This window comes from Rhyacophila brunnea, unplaced genomic scaffold (assembly GCF_057557595.1).
Source record: "Rhyacophila brunnea isolate RB1 unplaced genomic scaffold, BYU_Rbru_1.0 scaffold_2, whole genome shotgun sequence".
NCBI classification, from domain to species: Eukaryota; Metazoa; Arthropoda; class Insecta; order Trichoptera; family Rhyacophilidae; genus Rhyacophila; species Rhyacophila brunnea.
The window spans coordinates 43705288-43729781 of record NW_028232859.1 but is presented as its reverse complement, the minus strand read 5'-3'; the positions used below and the strand labels follow the sequence as shown (position 1 = coordinate 43729781).

The 24494-nt window shown below is 31.8% G+C and overlaps 2 protein-coding genes across 6 annotated transcripts in view; one reads left to right on the top strand and one right to left on the bottom strand.

Moving 5' to 3' along the window:
- The window catches only part of LOC147072358 (dicarboxylate carrier UCP2-like), a 39323-nt gene extending 38129 nt beyond the window's left edge, over positions 1–1194 (top strand). For all 3 annotated transcript variants that reach the window (XM_085947676.1, XM_085947677.1, XM_085947678.1), the window contains exon 10: positions 161–1194. In XM_085947676.1, the coding sequence (XP_085803802.1) occupies positions 161–272 (112 nt within the window). In that variant the 3' untranslated portion in view covers positions 273–1194. The remainder of the gene's footprint in view (positions 1–160) is intronic.
- A 1102-nt stretch (positions 1195–2296) lies between these two features.
- LOC147072356 (cytosolic carboxypeptidase 1-like) overlaps positions 2297–24494 on the bottom strand; it is a 175996-nt gene continuing 153798 nt past the window's right edge. For 2 of the 3 annotated variants that reach the window (XM_085947032.1, XM_085947033.1), the window contains exons 20-24: positions 20018–20105; positions 10804–10974; positions 6737–6913; positions 5908–6023; positions 2318–2483 (exon numbers count right to left, since the gene is read on the bottom strand). In XM_085947032.1, the coding sequence (XP_085803158.1) occupies positions 2408–2483; positions 5908–6023; positions 6737–6913; positions 10804–10974; positions 20018–20105 (628 nt within the window). In that variant the 3' untranslated portion in view covers positions 2318–2407. Of the gene's footprint in view, positions 2484–5725; positions 5769–5907; positions 6024–6736; positions 6914–10803; positions 10975–20017; positions 20106–24494 lie in introns of all 3 variants that reach the window. The other variant, XM_085947034.1, reaches the window with a different exon arrangement.

Here is a 24494-nt window from a genome sequence, read left to right as displayed (position 1 = left end):
GCAGTTCGTAGTTCCATTTTTGGTCATTATACAGACAAGCTTGTAGGTCTGTATAGGAAAGGGGAAACCCTTATCAACCTGTGATTTTTTTTATCATATTGACGATGTTATAACTTTATTGTACGTGTAAATATTTATGTTTAATTGTTTTTTGTTTCAGATTCACACCTTCATTTTATAGGCTGGTATCATGGAATATCTGCATGTGGCTGACTTATGAACAAATCAAGAAGTTTGTGGCTTCAAGAACCAAATTTTCTAAAGACGAATGACCAAAAGTTTCCAGTGTGTTAATTCTTAATTTATTTAAATAGTGCTTATATGAAAGAAGAAACGTCTGACGTTTGCAAAAATGGCAATACGTTCTACAATATTTACGCCGTGCTAATCGAGATAAAGCAGTTTGGCTGGTCCAAACGAAAAATATATTTTTAAATTTACAAGTTTTATTTTTCATAAAATATCGATAAAAATATCACGTTTATTATACTATTTTTTATGTTTTTTTCATTTTGTCTAGAATGTCGTGATAATGGCACAAAGATTTTCTTTTGCCAGATACTATTTTTTTAATGTTTTGAACAAACTATATGTTAGAATTTGATGGTATGAAATGAATGATATATTAGTATAGATATGTAAAGCAATAAATTATTTGTATATTTACTGTTACTCACAATCTTTCTTAGAAAGGAAAAATTATTTTAAAAGCCTGATAAACTAAATGACAATAATTCCTAAATATATTTTTGGTGTGCTTTCGAGAGAAAAATAGTTGGTTTTTTTATAGTAAGGTTTTTTTATACTTTTTTATTGAAAGATAAATGTCAATAATAATAATAGCGTGTATTGTCTTCGCATGTTACAATTGCCTACATGTCAACATGGAGTGATAAATATATTATAGATGTTCTATTATTGGTAGTTATGCAAAATCACAAAAAAATTCAATGCTTGATAAATTGTTGTAAAATTGACAAGATTATTAAAGATCCACATACCTATTATAAAGTGTATAATTTTTCATAATAATTATCCTCAACATGAGACACCATGGAATAATTTGGAATCAATTATGAATTATGTATAGTATTTCATAATATTTATTTCATTGTTGGTAAATAATGTATTCAGGCAAAACGTTTTGGCTTGAATATTATTTAAATATTTTTTTATATTTAAAAAAAAACATTTTACCCTGAAGTTGACGTTTTACGTAGTGTTACACATTTTTGTTCAAAATTAATTGATGAATACGTATTAAAAAAAAATCATTTATAATAGAAGATACGCATTATTTATTTGATACAAAGCACATCACAAAGAAAATGGTAAGTTTATTTAAAATAAAATAACCAGGGCAAGAGTTCATGAATTTTATTAGTAGGTTATCTAAAAATAACATGTCACCATAAAATTTTTGGAGCATCGAAAACAATTTATTTTTTTTGTAAATATTTTCGTATTTATGCTACTTTGATGGATAAATAAATATAAACGAAAAAATATATTATAATACTGATAAAAGATAATTATTAAAATGTGAGCAAAGCAATAATTTATTATAATATCTAAGTAAGTAGGTATCAAATCTTTTAGTGGAAAGTGAACCAAACTTCAATAATATTAAAACACTGCCCCCTTGAATAATACATTATAAAATAGAGTTATATTCACGAAACAATAATTAACACAAGATTTTAAGTTATAAACACATATTTGAAAACATCTTAGATAAACTGATATTAAACAATATAATATTTTTTATATTATAATTACATGCATCGTTAAATTTAAGAACTTCAGACAATTTTCATAATTTTTGTTCTAAAATTAAAATCACAATATCACAACACACACAACATAAATTTAATTGTATAAATAATTAAATTTAGATGCCACAATCTAATTATTCACAACCATTAAAATACAATATTCAGTAGAACAAAATTTTAATTATTTAAGTACGAATAGGCAGGCTTTCACAACATATCTAACTAGTAAAATTACTTAATTTAATTTACTACAATGAATATTCACTCATTAATTTGGTCAATATATTTTTTAAAGTTATTAGTTTTTTATTCTTTCGTGTCTGCAGTCATTTACGAATGTCATATAGATCTAAATATACTTGACATTAATTTAATTTATACCAAAATACTATGAACGCGTAAGTAATAAGTATTAAGTATCTATCTAGTTGTATATTATTGCCTATTATAGGTAGGTACTGGTAGATGAGATATCAATTAGCAATTACAAAGACTAAACAGTATTACATTTTTTTTAACACGATAAACAAAAATCCTTTTTACATTACATTTAAAAGAGTATTATGAACAGAGCACAAAAAGTTTGTTAGTGAACAGGGGAATACATTTTTTTTGTTGTTTTAATAAATTAACTAATCAAAATTTTCATCGGAGTCGGATTGTAGAATACTATCAGAACAAGATTCATCACTGTCTGCGTCATCAGTCCTGTTGGCAGATAAATAATAATTGTTATTATTTATTTACAATACATTTGCAAAATACTTTTATAAAAATAACAAAAATCGGATTAATGGAGAAATGGATGGATGTGAGATGGTAATGGATGTACAAATTATAATATAATATTTTGTATTAGAACCCACATACAGCATACCTACAAAAGTATCACTAAACTTGAAACAATGAAACTAACAATATTTATATCCGAAGTTCTGTATCGATATTATTTACGGCAAATCGTATACACGGCTCGTACGTTCGCTTCTCACTAAAATGATTTTTTAAATTGACGACAGATGCCGTGATCGTAACTTAAGAATTAATAAGTAAAATTTTTCTTTCATCATTAGAGAACTATGTATATAAAATATAAAAATATTAGATTGTTTATTAGACGTCAAAATCATATTATATTATATACTATAAATATGTACTTCTCTTGGGTAGATAACATTTAAAAGCTAAACAATATATTATATCTTGCTAGCTGATGCTATGTCTCTAATTTCCGCAGTGGTTGTAACTTTGCAATTATTACTATGTATGTATATCAGTGATTGGGCCCAACGCCAGATTTATGATTGAAGGGATGGGCTAATAGATATTAGGGGTTTACAAAATGGAAAATATATGGACACAAAACTTCGATTAAAAAGAGAACATGTCCTCCTTTTAGCTATCAATTGCTAAACCTTACTGTGCATCTAATTATCATCTACGGAAATTTTATGTGGGTTTTTAAAATTACTAACATTAAAAAATAAATTGATAAGGTATTGGGATCAAAAACACAATAATGAATAAAATTCCTTTTATACTATTTATTTAGTAATGGCATATGTAACGCTTGTTAATGTTTAACTTGATAGTTATTATAATGGATATACATATACTAAACGTATGTGGTTTATTTATCAATAGGCGTTGTTTATTTTTTGCAGGATATGTTGGTATGTTAAATGTTGAACACGGAAAACAACACGAAAAAAAACAAAAATACGGAAAAACAAGCCATGCCATTGTTAGATTTCAAAATAAAGATCATTTTGTAACCCTTAAATTAAAGCCACCAGGTAGGTACGAGTATAAGGGAGGTACGATACGAAACGACAGTTTAATTAATAAATTGATTAGGTAGGTATTATTAGGGTGTTTATAAATAATTTTCCATAATTCCATATGAGCCCGTAGGTAATTATTATGATATAATTTGCACAGTCAAATAATGGGTGATAGAGGATTAACATCATCCATGTACATAGGTAACCGAGTCAAGTACCTATATCGACTTGAATAGTTAAGCGATTATAAATTCTATATAACCAAATATTCCGAAAATATTTATAACACCTATACAATTTTGACTTTTCGTACAAAGCTATTGCGCGCAGGAGTAGGGCCGCGCGCTGTCAAGGTGCCCCAAAATTGAAAAAAAATGAGCACAGATAGCCAAATCGATCATGGGAAATTTAGTAAAAAAAATGTGGAAATATAATTCTCAAAACATTTTGATTGAACAAGTAAATAGCTTCAGTAATCACTTTGGCGAGATGAAGAAACATTAGGGTAGGTATTGCATATTCAGATGATATGGATAGCAGCCATTAAAATGCATATTATGCAAGCAATTAATAATATTATGAAATGCCTTGCCGCTATTTTGAGATAAGTTGTTAAATTACACGTACCCATATAATATATATATATTTATCCTAAATGGTGTTGAAAATAGGGTCCCGAATGGTTAAAACCGACCCTGTAAGCAATCGTATCTTTGAATCATTTTTGGTGGAAGAGGTATGTGTTAAAACAAATTTTTAAATTATAATACGTCCTTCAATCCTCAGCCTCTCTTAATTTTACAACGTTTTTATTAGCTCGTATTCTTGTTTGTCCGGTGGTTGTTTGTCCAGTACAAATCTTGCAATCGATTTTTAACTAACTTCCCGACTAGCCAGATATTTGAAACTTTTAGAATATATCAGGGCACGATGCCAATGCATTCTTTTATTACTTTTAGCCATCTTTAAGCAGAATTGATTGAATTCATTTTCAGTTAATTCTGTTTTGTATGGAAAGTTATTTCAGAAAAATCCGTAAAAAGTAAAAGACTATTATTGGTTGCTAAGCGGGTGGTCCTAGCAACTAAATTATTAATATATACAGTCAAATGTCAAAGTAACATTTCAGTATTCTATATTTTTGTTTTTTTGTTTTTTATTTACTACATATCAAGTACAAGTTTGAGCATATTGAGCATAATAATTCAACAGAAAATTTAAAAAACGTTGTATATGAAAAGTTCATTTTGTCTTTTAATTATTTAAGAATATTTGAATACCTCAGCGCTCGAAATGGAAAAGTTTACGAACTGGAGCGTTCAACAATTTTCTGAAGATATGAACATAGTTATCAAATTTAATCTGTATTTTATAAAAATAAGTGTGTTGGATTTTTTTCATTATGGCTTATCTAGCTCAGAGAGTCAAATTATTTTTTTCACGAGACGGAGCTATAATTTTACCGATTCCACGACGCGGAACGGCGCTCCGGTACATTCCGGTCCGTTTCGAGCCCTTGAATACCTACATATTAATTTGCCTGGTATCCCCTGGGTAATATACATATTATATCCATGTACATATCTACTGTAGTATCTAATGGTTAAGTGGTTATTTTTTAGAATACATGTGATGTAATTTTATACAAGTTATATTCCTCCAAAGAATAAATTGTCAAAATTCTCGGAACAACAATAATTGAGTAAGTGGGTGTGGGGGCACCGTCGGAAGGAAGCAGCCGCCTCTCTTGCGACGAATATTAATGCGATTCCACAACGCCAAAACACCCAACAATGGAATATAAATAATTTATTATTAAGTAACAAAAAAAAAACCAAACATACAACTACACGATGCTCTATTGAATCTTTTACGAAAACCAACGAGGGTCTCAGACAGGATTTTTGTAGCGCTTTTTGATGCAGGAAAGTTAGAAAAGCTGCCGTCATTTTTATGAAAATAAAACAACAATTTACTTGAGGTATTTTTTAAATCAAGCATGTTAGTAATTAAAATAAATAGCATGTTTTAATATTATGGTAGTTTTAAGCAATCAGTTTTTTTTATTAGTAAATTTCATTAGAGAAAACACAAGTATAGAGAATGTGTTATTGCGCAAATGTCACACAAAAAAATACTAGGTACAACATTTAAGAAAAATCTTGCCTCTCCTAACTCGTATTCTGTATCAGTTTTGTAAACAGCATTCCTGTATGTATGTAGAAAAATGAAAAAAAAATAAAATAGTAAAACTGGTAATTTCCGGGAGATCATATTTTAAATAAATCATAACAATTAATAATCGGTGTTCTAAACATAATTGGTTAGGAGAATTAATATCATGTTACCCATCATGATCGGTGATGAGACGAAGGTCTGGAAGGGCGGCGTCTTTCAAGGCGGCAAGAGCGGCACAAAAATCGCTTCCCACTTCTTGCAAGTGTTGCGTATTCAACTGAAGGCCCTAAAGGAACAATATTTTATTATTATGAATTATTCATAGTATCCTTATCCTGCGACCAAGTGCCCAAGAAATGACTCGGACTCATGGCTAACAACTAACCCGTGAATAGTTCCTAGGTTGCAAAAATACCGTACACATTAATGTTTTTAATTAACTATGCTCAATTTAAGAGTAGGTATAGCATTCTTTAAATGTTCGTAATTTAAAACAAACGGGATTTAACCAAGAACCATCGCAATCTGGGTAGCGTGTTATAAAAATGAAGCTATCGATGCAATTTTTAATCACTCTAATATTTATACAGAATATACCTACAACTGTGGTAAAGCATAACACACGAATTGCGATGGTTGTGGATTCAAGTCACAGAAAGTACCCATATTTTTCCTGAGATATTTCAAGTTATGTATAATTAGGTATAATATATTATTAGGTACTTTGGTATTGTTTCATTTATTGAAAAGAGAGCCCTAAACATACTTACAGATTTTATTTATGCATCATTTTGTTTTACAGATCTATCAGTAGTTACAAAAAAGATCGTTGAAAAAAATACTCTAAAATATACGTATCAATAAAAAAATGTGACCTTTTAAAACTGGCGCTGGAGTACCTACCAACAGCGAACGTAATTATGGAGTTCATAATACTATGTTATCTTTTGAAATACATTAATGTAGTTTTCCAATATATGTCTAGAGTAAATTATTTACTTTGTAAGGCCCCTGATCGAAGCCGCAGAAGGACGCTTCGAGGGTGTACGAGCGGGGCACAGAGAGCTGTCTCCAGACGGTGACCCTGGCCGTCGATTCTCGCTCCCTCTCGATTTGAAAGTTACAGGATCTCAGGGAGAATGCTGAGCACAAGCGCTCCATCAGCGCCGGCAGAGCCTGAAACATCAAATAACTAATTATACAATATTTTATGTAATATGAACGATGAAGTAAAGAAATTAATAAGTTTAGTATTTAATTCAGAAAGATTTTAGTAAAGTATATGAATTCATATTTTATGTAATAGCAGCATTAATGCATTTTTTTAAATAATAAAAAATGGAGGTCTGCCGTTGATGTATTGTTTTAAGAAACTGTAATAGTTATTTTTATTTTACGTGATTGTTCATCTAATTAAAATCATCGTAAAAATGATAGTTCATTGTATAAAAACCTTTTTAGACTTAAATAATGCACTAATATAATGAGTTTGTTCAGTGATCACCCTGTCCTCACAAAGTTTAAAGCAGGGTGACTCCGTTTAGTAAGCTATGTATTGAGAATGGAAGACACCTAAGATACCAGAATGAAAAAAAATGATTAGAGGACCTCTGCGGTGTTTGGACGGATATAGCATCCAAGAGGCGAAGGCAGTGTAGGGATATTTCGACAGTCAAAAGGGAGAGGAGAAATTGCCTAATATGATATGAATATATGATGATAATATGATGAGGAAAAATGAATTCCAGGAACAATACTAACACAACAACGATAGATAAATTTTTTTGCCAACGGTTTTAAAATAATTTTTTATTATACCACTATTTTTTCCTCCAATAAAGAATACGTGATCATACTATATTACGTTATAATGGCTACATATTAAATAAAGTACCCTAAATCACTTTCAAATATCACCTCACTATGTATAAAATATATTAAGTGCACAATTCGGCTACTGCATCGGATTTAAAAAAAATGTACAAAACATCGAACACTTAACATGTTATTATTGAATGATAATTGACGATGCTCAGCCGTTCGAAATTCAAATCAGTCCATTATCGGACGGCGGGAAGCGCATCCAGTGCCCTCCTTTGGTATCTAATGCAACAAAGAACATACAAAATGTCCGCCAAACAGCACCGCAGGGCAATTTTTGGCATTACGGCTGCATGCTTTTACCAAAATTATAGGTTTAATTTGAAAGCTCTGATTAACTTAACATGTTTTCCTCCCGTGCTCACATATGTGGGTACGTACTTCAGCTGGCGATTCCTATCAAATTGCAGTGGTGCAAATTTAATGAACTTTGATAATACGAATTAAAATATTTGATGCCACAACCGTGATCAGAGTACAATGTTTATACCTGCTTACCAAAAGGTAGGTATTTATTATGTGTTACAATTTTTATAATAGAAATTGAGTTTCGTTCGTAAATCGTTTTATTTTTCTATCCCATACGGAGATTATAAAGTATTAAATCTTCACGCACTCCGTTTTTCTTCTGGAGCATTAAACGTGAGGTGCTATTATAGTATTTTTTCATTCATACATCTCACGTGGTAGATCCATCGCTGATGTTGGGTTTGAATAAATCTGACGACGCCAGACTCATTAAAGAGCTTATAGTCCTCATGATTATAGCGCCATCGCCAGATGTCATCCACGCAGATGTGACCAAAGATCTTCCACAAGATTCTTTACTGTAATACTTGTAGCTTTTGGGAATCACCGATAGTTAATGTCAACGTCTTTGAACCGTAACATAATACGAGTCTAAATAATGTTTTATACCTATAAGTAGGCGGACTTTCGTGTTTCTTAATAAATTTGAGGATTTGAGAGCTTTTTGGTGTTCGTCACTCATTTTTGGGATTGACCTGTTCATTGCTTAGTGTGATCAGGGACTGTAATCTGTAGTAGGTAGCACTGATTCCGTGAATGGCCATAGATTTGGATTTTGTCCACTGTACCTGCCGCTTGAGCAACGAAAGTCCCAATAACATCGTTTACACATTAACCATTAATCAGAATTGTATATTCCAATAGGAGTAACAAGATAATAATATGCAGCCTTTCGTCACATTGGAAGTGAATAAGTGACGTTAGATCTGGCTTGGCTATGAGCTAAGGATACATAAAGAGAGTCTCAACCTGGCCCCCATTTTGTTCAAGCCAAGCGTAGTTCTGGAAGGCCGCTAAATCTATCCACAACGGGATGCTAGAGCATAACCTGGGAAGATGCAAGAGCGAGAGAGCTTCTTGGAGGTGCTGTGTCATAGCGGATGTTATGTACTAAGAAAAGACAATGACGATTATTTAGAATAACTGTATCCGGTAAAAGAAATAATAATTTTAAGTTGTTTGATCAATATGTACCCTACCTATCTTAACCTTTCTCTACAATATGATAATGGTAATTTAAAATCTTTTCAGGAAACTGGTAATTTAAAAATTGTTTTATAATAAAATTAGTCTATCAAAAGATGTATGCTTAATAAATCTTTCCTTTTAGAAGAGAAGTTACGTAACCACTACTGACCGTTTGATGTGAGGAAGCAAACAGAAATTAAATGCCACTTGGGAACGAACAGTGGGTAAGTAGCCAAGTAGTAAGTAGTAGTAAGATAAGGTCTCATTGGCCGCACGTTATAGCCATTTACATGCGTATCGACCCCTGATCTCGTACCGCAGGCCATAAAATTCGAAATCTTTCGCCAATAATGAGTGTTACCGGTTGACGATCGCAGCGAAGATAATATGCAAACCTCGGATCGGACGTTTGCGTGCGAGAGGCACTTAAGCACGACGTGTCAACTATGGAGGATGGCGCGATGATGGTTCATGATCGTTTCTGTACCAAATGAAAATAGTCAGTGAATAATGACTATTTTGACTGAGTACCGAGATAATGACACAAATAGATTTAAAAACGGCTATCCCGTTAGATAAAATGTCTCAATCTTCTCAATTCTACAAGTGCTTAGATTATTACTTGAACACGTCTTAAATTGAAAAACAAAATTGTAATAGGTACCTAACGCAAATCAGACGCTATCTATATTTCACATTTAAAAATACTTACCTACATAAACGTAAACAAAATTTGGAATAATTAATGAAGATATATGTATTTTTAAAAACTGACCAATAATTATAAAATATAAAATAATATCGACTTTAGAAAGGAAAAGGGATGTAACTCTCATTTTTTCAAAATAGGTTTTATTGGACAATAACGTTGTACCTACATGATTAAATACACGTTGTGTCCAAAGATGTTAGCTGTAAACGCCAATTTATTATCCAAATTTAGCTGGAAATAAAAAAAAAAGAAGGAAGTGATGTCGGAAAAACGACTGAACCATCATATTTGTTGATTTTTCTTTAATTAACTCAGTAATGAATATCAGATTAGGGATATAAAAACCATAGGTATTGTTAATTATCATGCACTTTATTGCAATTATATTTAACTTTACCCGAAAATCATAACAAAAACGTTTTTTTAGCCTCCTGTAAAATCTGATTTGTGTGGATTACGATCTTTTTCCTTTCTACAGTCTATACCAGCGATACTCAACCTGCGGCCCGCGGGCCACATGCGGCCCTTTAAGCTTTTATGTGCGGCCCGAAACACATTTATTATCAGGAATTTCGTATATCTTGAGATTCGTTTTGACTTTGACGGACAGATAGTGACACCCGAAGAGGATTGTCATTATGGTCCACATCAGATCTGGAATAAGAGTGTTGCTATTGCACACGATTAATTTAAAAAACACGCATAATTTTTAAAATCTCAAAAATGTTTTGTAAAAAAGGGGGATTTCATGATTTTTTTCGTCACACCAGTAGTGATGCGGCCCGCGTTACTTAACAGATATATGTATTTGGCCCGAAGAAAAAAAAAAGTTGAGTATCATTGGTCTATACGGTTAATTTATTTCGATACACTATTTAGTACGATTCAGACAATCGCATTTTGTGAGCTGTAATACCCATAAAAAGTGCAAGTCTCCAATCTTCGAGGAGAGAAGATAAATGATGAAATTACTTACGAGATATTGAATTCGGTCGTCGGGGGAGGCTGCATCCCTGTCTCTTGGGCACCAACTCTCAGCAGGCGCGCAGCCGTACAAGAATACATTCTTCTTGCGCGAGTGACCGTGGAAGTCGCAGTACACCGTGGCGGGCCGCCGAAGACCGCGAGACATGTACTCCAGCAAACCCTGAAATTTCATTCGTATGTGTGATAGGTAGTCATTTAGCACCACGTCTCAAGAGTGTCTCTCTACGAATCTGAACAGACCTGTACTTAATTGTAATGGTATACTTATATGAGAGAATAGATAAGAGCATACATATTATTATAGCTATGAATAACACCGTCAAATTTAATGTAGCCATTTTATTCTGTTACACAATTTGTAGGTGAATGATTTATTAACAAAACATTACACAAATAAAGCCATCGTAATATTTCTTCGGGTCATGGGCTCATAAGTAATAAATACGATTGCGACGACGTGCAGAGGTAATATTTATGAGCATCTCATTAGAGAAAAACTATAATTACAACCATGGAGTACAGAATGATAGAATTCGATGAATTATTGCAATTTACGACGCCACATTACCGACATTAGCGCCAGCATACAATCTTTACCTCCGCCATGGACGTGCAGTGTGTTGGATTATAAATAATAAAAATAATATTTAAAGAAAATTTATATATATATATATATATATATATATATATTATATGTAACAATCGGGGAATTCAGAAATAATGGGAACTGAAATACCTAACGGGTATGGAGAAACAGGCAACCGATCTTATGTGTATAAGAATATGGGATAAACTTAAACACGTGTTAAGAATACGCTTGTATTTCGTTCTGACAAATGCTGTCGTTTTATGTACTGACATTCATTCAATATTGATGTATTTTAAGTTGCAACACACACTATTGCACGTCTATAATGTGTGATTCATTTTCGTAGGACACTCACAAATTCAAAACCCTGCGTCAAAATGTAGTGTACTGGGTTATAGCATATCGGAATCATATTTATTAATCTGTTCTGTGGTAACAATATATTGTAATATAATATATTATAATAATGTCCGGCGACATACTTTGGAAACACAACTGATGTGCACTTTTGTATAAAAACATGGACTTCGGCATGATGAATAGACATAATATCATAAGATATTTCAAGATTGATGCCTTTGAGATGTGATGTTGGCGCCGAATGCTTCGCATTTCTTGGACGGAGCACAGGACGAACCAATCAATCATCCAGAGACTGAAGATAAAGGAACGGCTCTCGACGATTGAGAAGAATTCTGCAGTTTTTTGGACATATTGTCAGGCGCGGACCGGACAACCTGGAGAGACTGGTAGTTTTGGGTAGCCTCCAGAGAAGGCGAAGCAGAGGAAGAGCGTCTGCGCGATGAAGCGACCAAGTGAAAGAGCTGACTGGGGGCACCATCCATTCTGCCCTGAGAGAAGCGGAAGATCGAGAAGGATGGAAAGTCTTGGTCGCTCAAAGGATGGCGAAATTTAAATGTGGTCACGATCCTCAGCCATGAGTGCACGACCAAGAAGAAGAGTTCAAGATATTAACCGGCTTCAATATTTTCCCAAGAGCCCCAACATTCCAAAATGGCGGAGAAAAAATGACAATTATCTGCTTACAATAAATTACTGTCTTTAGATTTGTTTGATTTTCAATTCGGCAATGTGTTTTTGCTGGTAAACTTTGCAATTGGAACCATATAAAATACCAAGATGGTGTCCAACATTTCAATGTTCTGTAATTACCATCAACGATGAATTTTCAGTGTAAACGTTGTTTAGCTATGCAGCTGGACTAATAACAGGCATGATCAAAAAAGTACCTATCATAAGGATAATTCATTTGAGTTTATATTTTTTTTATTCCCACATCATTCTTTTTTCAAAAAATATATTAGTTTAATTATAAATTTACCAGCTGTCTTATTTTATCATCGTGTTTCTTTATATTGCTCCCCCAATTCTCGGTTATACGATGTTCTATCTATAGAGACACACATAAGTATATTTTTGAAAATGTCTACTACATACTTAATAGACACGTCAAGTGCAGTGTAAATTAAACATAAATATATGCACTAAATATATCGGTTATAAGCGATTATATAAAAACGACCCAAACTTCAAATCCATTGAAAAGCAAGAATTTATTGGTAGATATAATCTCAATCATTCCGATTTATTGAATCAATATCAAACATATTTCTAGGTATTGTAATCGGATGACAATTATTGTGAAGATAACAATATTGTTATTGTCGTTGTAAGTATTATCTTAGTAATTTTCTTTGTGTACTAATTATATTATCTTGATAACACATCTGAAACTATGTATATAATAGAACAATATTATTGTAGTTTTTTTATTAGAATTAGATACACAAAAAATATTGACAAAATATTTTCATTGGTGACTTAATTGAAAAGGTATATTCAAAACACTTAACTGTTTAGAGTACCTAGAACGTATTATCTCTGTACTTATATATAAGAGGTTATCTATGTAGGTATGTGAGTAAAAACAAAATAATGCCAATCGAATAAGATGTGAGTTTTAAATGATGATTAGATGTTATTCGGTGAAAGAAATATGATGGTTTTAAATTTAATTATTGATCGGAAGCTGTATTTATATACTGTATCCGAATATTATAGTATTGAGCGTACGGATAATAAATATAACTTGTAAAAATAAAATTTATTGTTTTGAAGACTGTAATAATGCATAATTTGCCACCATGCTCTCGACTGGAGCGGCGCGCCCTTCGAGAAACTTTTAATAACATGATGCCCGCTTGTTATTGCAGATGAATGGCTTTACATTGTGGCTTCGCAACTATGAAGTACAGACTACAGAGTTCAAATTCATTAGGCAGTGTTGGGCCCCATGACTAGGGTCCGACACTTGTTCAATGCTCCTTAACAACCATCGTAAAGATGCAGCGGCCGAGCCAGATAGCGCTACAATTTCCTGGTTCATTTGTCCTCCCGGTGTCGCATTTTTTCATACCGCCTTATCCCGTTGCGAATTATTACGGCACGCACAGACAAAGGTCTTTGTGAATCAATTTGTGAGAATATCCCACGATAAACCCCTAAAATTTGTGCATCAAAACGAAAAGCACAATCATGTACAGTTAATGCGATTAGAATCAACGTGGTTATATAATTTTGATTAATAATAAAATTATAGCAGGTACTCTAAACAAAGCGCACGGCGGAGAGGAAAATATGCGTAATGCTTTAATAAGTAAATCATTTTTGAAGCGATGAAAATAACGTTATTAAATTTCACTCAACAAAAAGTTTTATATGAAAATAAACAGAATTCATTGAATGCTAACACAGAAAGAAAACTACATAGTAGAAAGGCTTAAATTAAATATTAAGTACTGAAATAACTTATATTATAACTAGTGTCAATATTTTTATTGCAGAAAATATTTTACTTCTCTCCAAGAAAAAGGTTTTATTAAAATTTATTTATTTACATACGTTTTCTTCTTTTTTCTTTTGGCCGTGAGTGGAGGTTTGTATTAACAGATTTTCGTTTTTACGAGAAATGGATATTAGCCACTTGCTCAACCTATTATCTCCATACTCTGACTCATACACAAATTAGAAAACGATATGACGTGTATTTGCCCGACCCAGGATTCGAACCTGGCACCCACGCTATTATAGGTCGACGTTTATGCCGCTTGGCCAACGTGGCCATACATACATTTCACTGTATGTACCTACACGCCGTGTACATACAGTGAAATTTATAAATTAAAAATCCAAAACGTTCACAACATGATGTTAAAAATAAAGAAATATTTGCAGTACTTATTAGAAAAACAGTAGACATAAAGAGTAGGTATGATTAGTAAATTATTATAAAGCACACCGAATGAGGTAAGTATACTCTAATATTTTAAGAATAAAACAACTCCCGCCTAAACTCATCCTCACGCAAGTGGAATATATGTTTATTAATATCCGAAGCGATTTTAATGAACACAGATATTGCCGCCCAATCGACACTACCAGTGACATATTAATTTTATTCTAAGTATTGGGAGAACAAAAAATAACAGGTGCTCCCGATTTTTGACATAATTTTCACGGACACACAGGTCAACACTACTAAAAATGCAAAGTTCACTTTCACACAGTTTATAAGTCGGGTATTGTAAAATTAAATACCTATATAAATATTATCGACAGTAGATATTTTTTTGATAAAACTATTCGTTACTATTATATGCATACAAAATGAAATCTTAAAATAACGTTCATCATAAGGAAATGTATTATGTAGTTAGGCCTTCGTCCATCAGTGGATCGACATGGGATAATAGTGGTATACGGCGCACAGTTAAAAATATACTTCACGATAAACCTTCGTGAGATAATATATAATTAAGTCTTATAACGTTAAACGCTTCATTATTATTCAATTTATAAATCCATTACGAAGATACCATAAATATACATATTTTACATGGGTATGTAAGTAATCATACAAAGTTGATTGCATAATGCAAAAATCAAAATATTGAGGTCATTATCAACGGAAATTAGTAAATTTAATAATAATACATTATTTATTTTTCCACTCATAAAAATCTCTTAAACAGTTTTCATTGTGCATGCATTTTATGACAAAACAGTCGTTTTTTTTAATTAACTTAATTATTATATTCATCAATTGGCAAGGATCTTTCCGCGTGACCATCCGTGACTGTTTCCGTGAAATACCTACCTACTGACAGTGATATTCAAAACAATTCGACTTATTCGTTATTATTTTTTCTAATCGTTGCGATAAGACAACGGTTGGACCTAGGCGTGGCGTGAGCTACTCTACCCGTATCTCACATCATCATTTTACGGCTGCTATTTGACCAAGTTATCTATTGAGTTATTTTTGAGATGTTTTATTTATAAATTTAGCAATTTTTGAGATATTGAGATGGGAATAGTTGTACGGAGACCCCGTGTTTTGGAGCACCAGAAGATGATGAAACTCTACTAACCTACCCAAAATGTAAGCGTCAATATTGTTCTTTCAGTTACAATCGAATAAACGTAAACGGACTGACGGCAGATAATCATTTTTTTTATTATTAATAGTATAGATATTATGTAGCATAGATAAACAAGTTTTAAAAATGTATTTTTTTAACGAATGTGCATGAATAATATTTATACCGAATATGAAATGAACACATAAACATCGCATTACGGACCATTTGGTTTAACGTTTATGCTACCGATGCATCCACTAAGCAATTTGACGAATTCTCTAACAATACGTAATTCAGGTGTTGAAATTTCGCTAATGTCGGTGACAATCTCTTGTAATTTTAAATCGAGGTACGTATTAACTAACATTGATTCATAAATAGCGTTGGGATCGATCGAAATTTAAATTTTGACGTTCTTGTATTTGGTAATGTTTTAAACATTTTTTTATTCTTGTGAATATTAAATTAATAATAATATTTTTGAGAGATTCTGAAGTTGAAATATTATGTTTATTTAAAAAAAATGACAACATAGGAAAATGACGCTCTCTAACAATAAATAGATAAAACATTCAATATAATATGACTTAACCACAGTCGGTAAACTAAGGCTAAATACGAAACTTCGTTAGGGAGTAACGCTATTGACGAGAATCTTCTTCCATATATATGAAGCCTATACCTACATATGAAAATGAGGAAAAAAATACGTCTGCAATGGGGAACCTTCTATGTTTTTTGGATACTAAAAAGGCACCTACGCCAAACTGGAACAGTAATATTTACAGAGAAAACACATAAAACTTTTTATGGAAAAAGATTCGACATCTTTGGTAGGGAGGTTACTTACGTAGGTACTTATTAATAATTAGCCATATTATTTTATTTATTTATTTTTATCAATTTAATCGAGTCACTAGTAAAGAATGTATGTATTTACAATATTATAAATGTGTTAAATTTGTAAAACTACGCCTATCGGCCGATCTTCATGTTTTTTGATGTTTACTATGGATGTTAGACTATTAATCGACCGAATTAATTTTATCTACATATTTGTAGCAAACTATTCTGAAAAAAAATGCATTTACATTAAATAGTAAGTATTCCTTTTTACATACACGCTTATTTTATGATTTTGAACTAATAATAAATGAAAGACCTCCCAGAAGAAGCCAATTATAAACCAACCCGAACAGGATAGTTTTTTCATTGAATCGGTATATTTGGAATGCAAATGAAGCATTTTTTGGTTCTTTATTCGTCGAGAATCATCCTAGGTCACCGAACCAAGATATTATTAAACCGATAGTAATAATATGTATTTTCTTTTTTTATAATAAACGCAAATTGTTATCCGGTAATGATTTTTCCATCTGAGCACACAGCGTATTGTGTATGTACCTGCGTTATTAGGAAACAAAATGAATCATTATTGATTAATGATTAGGTATGCCATGTGACTTAGCAAAGCTACTACGAATGTAAATAATATATAAATATTATCAAATAATAAAATACAGGCATGTAGTGAGCAACAAATGAAAATGTTAAACGTAGCACAGGCCAGCATACATCTGGCCCGAGCATAAATAAACAATGTATAAAAACTGTTTCAAGTGTTTTTATACATATATTATTATATAGTTTTTTGAATTGCATCGCGGATGGAAAAGTGAGAAAATGCACTGCACAAATAGGCAAATGTGGACAGGTGTGCGTTTTTTAAATTTTCATCAGACGAAACGACTCATGGTCTCGTGGATTGTTATTTTTATTGAAACCAGCATTTTTTTTACGACGTGGAGTGTCCAAACTACATTACATTTGATTACATTCCATTTTGGCAGGTGTGGTCCAAACGATGTTTTTGCATGTGCATTTATTTGACTTGGGATAAATGTTTGTATAATTAGTTTGCGGGAAGGTAAACATGTTTCAATTAGTAAATCTACGTTAATTCAATTTTATGGATATACCAAGTCTAATATGTTCATATAGATAGAAGAATGTACAAATTTAATATTGAGTGAAAATGAAAGCTTTCTGAACTGCCTGCCATTGATATTGGATAGGTACACATATAAATGCGATATCAGAGTATATATAAATATAAACAGGTTATTACTTTGACTAAGTTTTTGCAAAAATACGAATCGATTATGAAAATAAATGCCTTCTTAATATTTAATATAGGTATTTATTTGCAGGGTTCTATAACGACTTAATTCGAAATTACTTCTCATCTTATTTCTCAACTTAAGCATCTATTTTTTTATTTTATTGAGGAAGTGAATACGATTCTAAATCTAAAATTCCTTATAAACATTGAGTTGAATCACATAAGCGCAACATGTCAGACATGTCTGTAAAATTCTACGATGACATTAATAATTGCCGTGTGTAGAAACATCCACATTACAATTTGCTATATATTTACTGTCATCACAGTTCACCTATCGCGAAATAGAGGTTAGCACGCTGAACCCTTGATCGATGTCATAGGTAGGAACGTCAAAAAAGTATCAATACTTCTTCTTTCAATGTGACGTCCCTATTCATAGGTTAGAATATCATAGCTGGATCAAAATAAATATATTATACAACGGTGATGGCGAACCTATGATACGCGAGATGATTTTGCATGCTTAAGTACCTACCTAAGTATAATAATGAAATATTTTTTTACAAAAAAAAAATACAAATATTAAACCAAATGTTAAACCTACTAATGTTTTGAAAACAAAGAAAAAATATTCAATGAATAAAAGATATACATTCAGCTAGAAACACGGTTTAGGGAAAGATTGAATCTCAAGAACTCAATTGTAATTTTTAAATTTTAAGTTTCTTTAAAACTATTTTTATATTTTCCCCCCATAAAAAACTTCTCGGCACGTCAGACAGTCGAAAAATAATATCTGGGAAATTTTGGCACGCGTACGTAAAAAAGTTCGCAAACCCTGGTATATTATAACGGAAAATAACGTGGGTCACGGGTTCGAATATAGGGTTTAGAAAATTCAGTTGTAGTTATTCAATGTGTTTTGAACACAGGATAGTCGTAGGTAGGGACTCTAATCCCGGGATCCCGAGCTATTTTCGATACCAATGAATCCCGGGATTGATAAACACAATCTCTGAAACTTTCGGGATTGATTTTTTATCAATTTTTATGGAAAATATAATAAAAACGAAAATGTAACAGAAAATATACTTTTAATAACAAATAACTACATTAGAAATAAACTTAGTTTGAATGCAGTTTGATTTATAGTAATTTATACCCATGTGTAAGTTGCCGATTCATTTTATTTTTTCATAAATTATTTTATTTTATAAATTAATAAAAATGAGAAATATTGAAAAAAAACAATGGTTCGCACTTTTAACAAAGTAATTCCACCATGATCTCATACGTTTTACGGCAGTTTCATATTTGGCTGACTAATTAGATTTATGAAGCGGAAATGCCATAAGTACCTACAACATGATTTGCTTTATTTATTTATAATATAAATATTATTTACTCCATTAAACTTATGTATTTCCAAGATTGAACGTATACAATATTAACAATAAATGTCTTAAATAATGTTATTTGTAAATATAAAAATATATATTAACAATGGAAAAAATGCCAATCCCGGGATTGTCAAATTGTATTCCCGAAATCCCGGGTTCAGAATTTTAGCTCGGGATTGGATTTCCTAGTCGTAGATAATACATTAAGTAAATGGTTAATTTTTCATTACTTTTATTTTTCTTTCTTCTTTATAATACTGACCAAACTAACTGACTAAACTGTATGATTACAGTTTATTGTATTAAATAATCGTGTTCGACTTACTGTACTGTTACGTATTACCTCTCATTAAGGACCATTTATTATTTGCTTTTTTCTACTTCAGTGTACCTACCTAAATTTAAATATTTTTTTACAGGAAAAAATACGCGAAGAATATTTTTCCCTGTTGAAAGTTTCAATTAACATAAACATGGGTAAAATGTTCCAAAACACATACTTAAAGCGCTTACACAACTTGAACTAACTATTGCGGTTTAGTGAAAATAAAGTCGAACTGCGACCGCACGATGTTAAATTTATAATGGAGCAGTGTAATAATAATGCGGCATATATCACGAACGATTAAATGGAGCTTTTTACGAACCTTCGTGTGATAAATGTCTGGATGCAGCACGGGACTTGGCTTGCTCCAGCGCCTGTTCAAGTCTTCGTTCGTAAGACCGCATCGGTAACTGGAAGAAGAAGAAATAACAACGATTAGGTAATGGGATTAGTTAGCTAATAGGTGACAGTGGTGTGGCAGTAAAATATATTATACATACATTAAAATCTTACGTGACAATAATTATATCTCATCAAATTTAATATTAATTTGGAAGTCGGAGATTGATTTATTTTGTAATACATTTGGTAGGTATATTATATCTTATAGATATCTTTAAGAGTGACGATAGATTAGAATTGTTAAATAAAAGTAAATTTACTAATTTTACGTCAAAATGCGTTAAAATCATCTGACTATACCTATATTTCAGTGGCGAAGGGTCCAGGTAGGCTGTTAATATCTGCCATAATTAGTGCACATTGAACTTTTTCAGTCATACGAATTTATATAATGTTAGAACTTTTTTCGCACCCTTCCCCTCCGTCTCATCACATATATGCTACTAAGGTTAATCATGAAAATTTATTATTGACAATCATTCATACGCGGAAGTCTGGGCGTCGGGACCAGTGTGTGAAACTGGGAAAATCCCGGTTAAACCGGGACGTATGGTAAAAGTCTACCCATAGGTAAATGTTAACTTTTAATAGTGAAACAAAGTTGTCACACAGTTATTTTTTTATAACGTTATAATTATTTTTATTTACTGTTGTAGTCTATAGCAGTTTTTTTTTAAATAAACTTTTGAATGTGTTCGCTCGGCCCATGAAATGTTGTTGCCTGGTTAGACAGTTATCTCTAATTCAGAACGGATAAATGATTAGGTATGTTATTCGTTACCTACCAATACATTTGATAATTAAAAATGAACGTAGGTAGAGATCATTTGAATATCATTTTGTTATTTATAACTAATCATAAGATGCGCTGAGTTTCATAAAGTAAGAAATATTGGAGAATAAATATTTGTAGAAATCGATGAACGTTCACTCCCTTTTGAATCAATTCGGGTCATACAATATTGTGAATACTGATTAAAATCAAAGTTAATAGTTTTACGAGTAATTATTTAATTCCATAATCAACGGTAAGATTATATATAAAATAAATAATAATATAAATATTATTGCTTTGTTTTAACTGGTGCGCCTTTGTAAATTTTTGAATCGCACAGCTCACGAATAGCATAAATTTCTTTTGATTTGTAAATATCCTATAATTTAGTGGAAGTTTATTTGATTACGTGGACTACGAAGATTAATGGGCAAGAAACACCTCACGATAGTTAAATACTAAAAAAAACCCACAGGTATATTATTATATCTATCCGTGTTTTTTTTATGCAATGTGAAGAAGATACAATGCCAGTATGTAAAATTTTTTGAGTCCATGATTGAGTTTATGCAGACTGCTTAAAGAATTTAATGTCTTAATTAAAGTGATTAAAAACAACAGCTTTACGCCGAGGAGTAACGGTTTGGCGATAAAAAAACTATATAATACATGATTACATTTTCTTCTATTTATCGATTGGATAACAATTCAGACTTGAATAGATAAAACAGAAACATAAACAATAAAAAATTGTTTCATATTTTTTCATACGGCTACGGGGAAAACCGATTATTGTTACAGAAAGGATATCTAATAAATTTAAAGGTAGTTTCACTGTTGACTAGGAAATGACCAGCAGCAGTTTAACAGTAATATGCCCAATAAATATTATTGATATGTGAACGATATATTATTCACTTGAAGATTGCATTAATTATTGTATAATATATTATATTTTGATACTCAACAGGCAAAGATCAACATTAAAATACGTTACCTTTAACTGATGGTATTTATTTGGTACAGTTCCAATTTATTATAGTTTTATAATTCTACTTAAAATATTGTGTTTATCACTTGATAGATATTTGGCTTAAAGTTGACAGGACAATTATTATCGTCTAGATAAAAAAAACCCCAGGACATTAACCCCCGTACATAAAAAAATCAGACGAATGAAAATGTTGGTAGATTAAATTAAATATGTTAAAAAAGTATTAATAAATATGTAAATAAAATGAGAATTTTTTGGAAATTCTGCTACACGTTTCTGTGGCTGGTAAAGTTTTGTATTTGGTTTCATACATATTTTTATTAGATTGATTATAGTTTTAAATAATAATAAGTACTTATGTACATTTTCTAACGAAGATTTAAATATGTTAGTAATTATTTTTCTCCTTTCTCTATATCTAAAATGTGCATAATTTTGCAAATTTAGGTCCATATTTTTCTCTGCCGAATAAATGTTTACTTTGCCAATTTGATTTTAAAACATTTATCTTGTCAAATATTTTTTTGTATCCAATACTTTGTATCAATATAATTCAAAGAGTACTTATTTTTATACGTAGGGCAGGGGTTGATTTCCGGGATGTTTTTTATATAGAGGGTTATTTTCCGGGGGGTGATTGTCCTAGAACTAGTAGACAGGTAGTAATCGAGTTATTTACCTTTTAAACATATTATTTATATTGCAGTCATATAAATAAATAAATACACGTACACGTTAATAAAAACACCATCAAAGTACATAATCGATTGTTTCAGCGTCGATATTATAAAGAATAATAATCTAAAAATAGCTAGGTACTACCAATTGTCATTGGGTACTACAGACTAACGATTTTTGAGTAATTATTTTCTTAGTTGGTCCGCAGATTGAAAACCTGCGTGTATTTTACTGGCGATCACTGTCAGAAATAGCCTGACGTTTCCTTTCTCAGGGTGACAACTTTACAAATAAAAATTGAGCGACGTATGTAAGTAATCACCGCATCATCACAAAATGTGTTGGCATTTGAAAAAGGATGCGGGGATATGCGAGAAGTCGCAGGAAGTCTCCGTCCGGCTGGTCTCATGCCTCATGCCTCATTCCTCTCCAGGACCGACAGAGAATACAACTTCGGTTACCCACATAACCGATTAGTAAAACCACGGCGTAGCGTCAATCAAACGACACTTCTTCAGGCGCCCGAAGGTAAATGATTTGATTATAAAACACCTTGTCACGCGCCGTGACTCCATTATCTGGTAAAGATAGGCCAGCAAAACGTTTTGATTGATTGTGCGTCACCTTTGATATGCTCAAGATACCATCAACATAGGTAAGGTAACTTGTAATAAACAAATAGCATTTACGTGTTATGATCATGAATAAAACGTAACATTAATTGAGTTAACATTTATTTAGTACCTAAGTATATTTTAAGTATAATGTTAGTGTTAATGTAATAATATCCTAAATTAATTAGGATGGTTTATTACATGATAACTATTTCATTTCATTTCATTTTTATACAAACATCAATCAATACCGGTTTTTCGGTATTACATATTGAATATCGGTATGTATATATTAAACTTTTTTTTGCACACAATAAAAGAAAAATCGAAGTCGACAGAGATTTTTTTAGCTTTGGTAAAAATTCTACTGAAAACCAATGGCAGGAGCTTTTTTAGATCTTTTAATCTTAAAAAATATTATTTACAAAATAAATAGGTATATACCTTCGTGGTATTTTTTTGTTTTTTTCCGACCATGTCCGATCCTAATGGGATCATATGGGCCTCCACAGAGTAGAGGTTTGTATTAACATATTTTGTTTTTTACGAGAAATGGATGTCAGCCACTTGCTCAACCTAGTAGGTCATATAACTAACTAATAACGGCGGCTCTCGTGGTGCAGTAGGTAAGGCGGTGGCCTTTCACCCGAGAGTTCTGGGTTCGATTTCCGGTCATGCCAAAAACATTTATGTGTTTTTCTCAAAACCTGGGTGTTTGTGATTGTTCAAAATTACTAACAACCACATTGTACGAAAAAGCAAGGATATGGTTATGAATAATTAAAAAAAAAAAAAAAAAACTAACTAACAACCTATTACTCACAGACAAAAACAATATGTGTACTTGCCAGACCCAGGATTCGAACCTGGGACCCACGGCGTTATAGTCCAACGCTTAAGCCGCGCAGCTACCTATACCTAAAATACTTTATATTGTCGAATTTTCGAAACCGGTGTATGATGGTATCGATAATACTGGGATCCCGGTTTTCGGAAAAAGATATTTTAATCCTTGGTTTCGATAACGGATTTCAATTTAATATCTACTTTTTAATAGCAATTTTCAAACAAAATTTTCAACTTAATTAACTTTATCTTCGGGCAATATTTACACTGAGGTTGGTCGTGAAGGATTGTTTAACATCTGAAGTATAATATTTATTGTATAAATTAGGCGATACACCCAAGGGTGCGACCGAATACAAAAGGAAAAACCTGGAAAGAGGCGTTTACAGCCAGGCGGGAATCGAATCGGAGATGTTCCAAGAACCGATTTGCCGAAGAAATTAAAATAAAACCACACACGTTAAACTAAAACGTGTAAATCTTTGTGTCC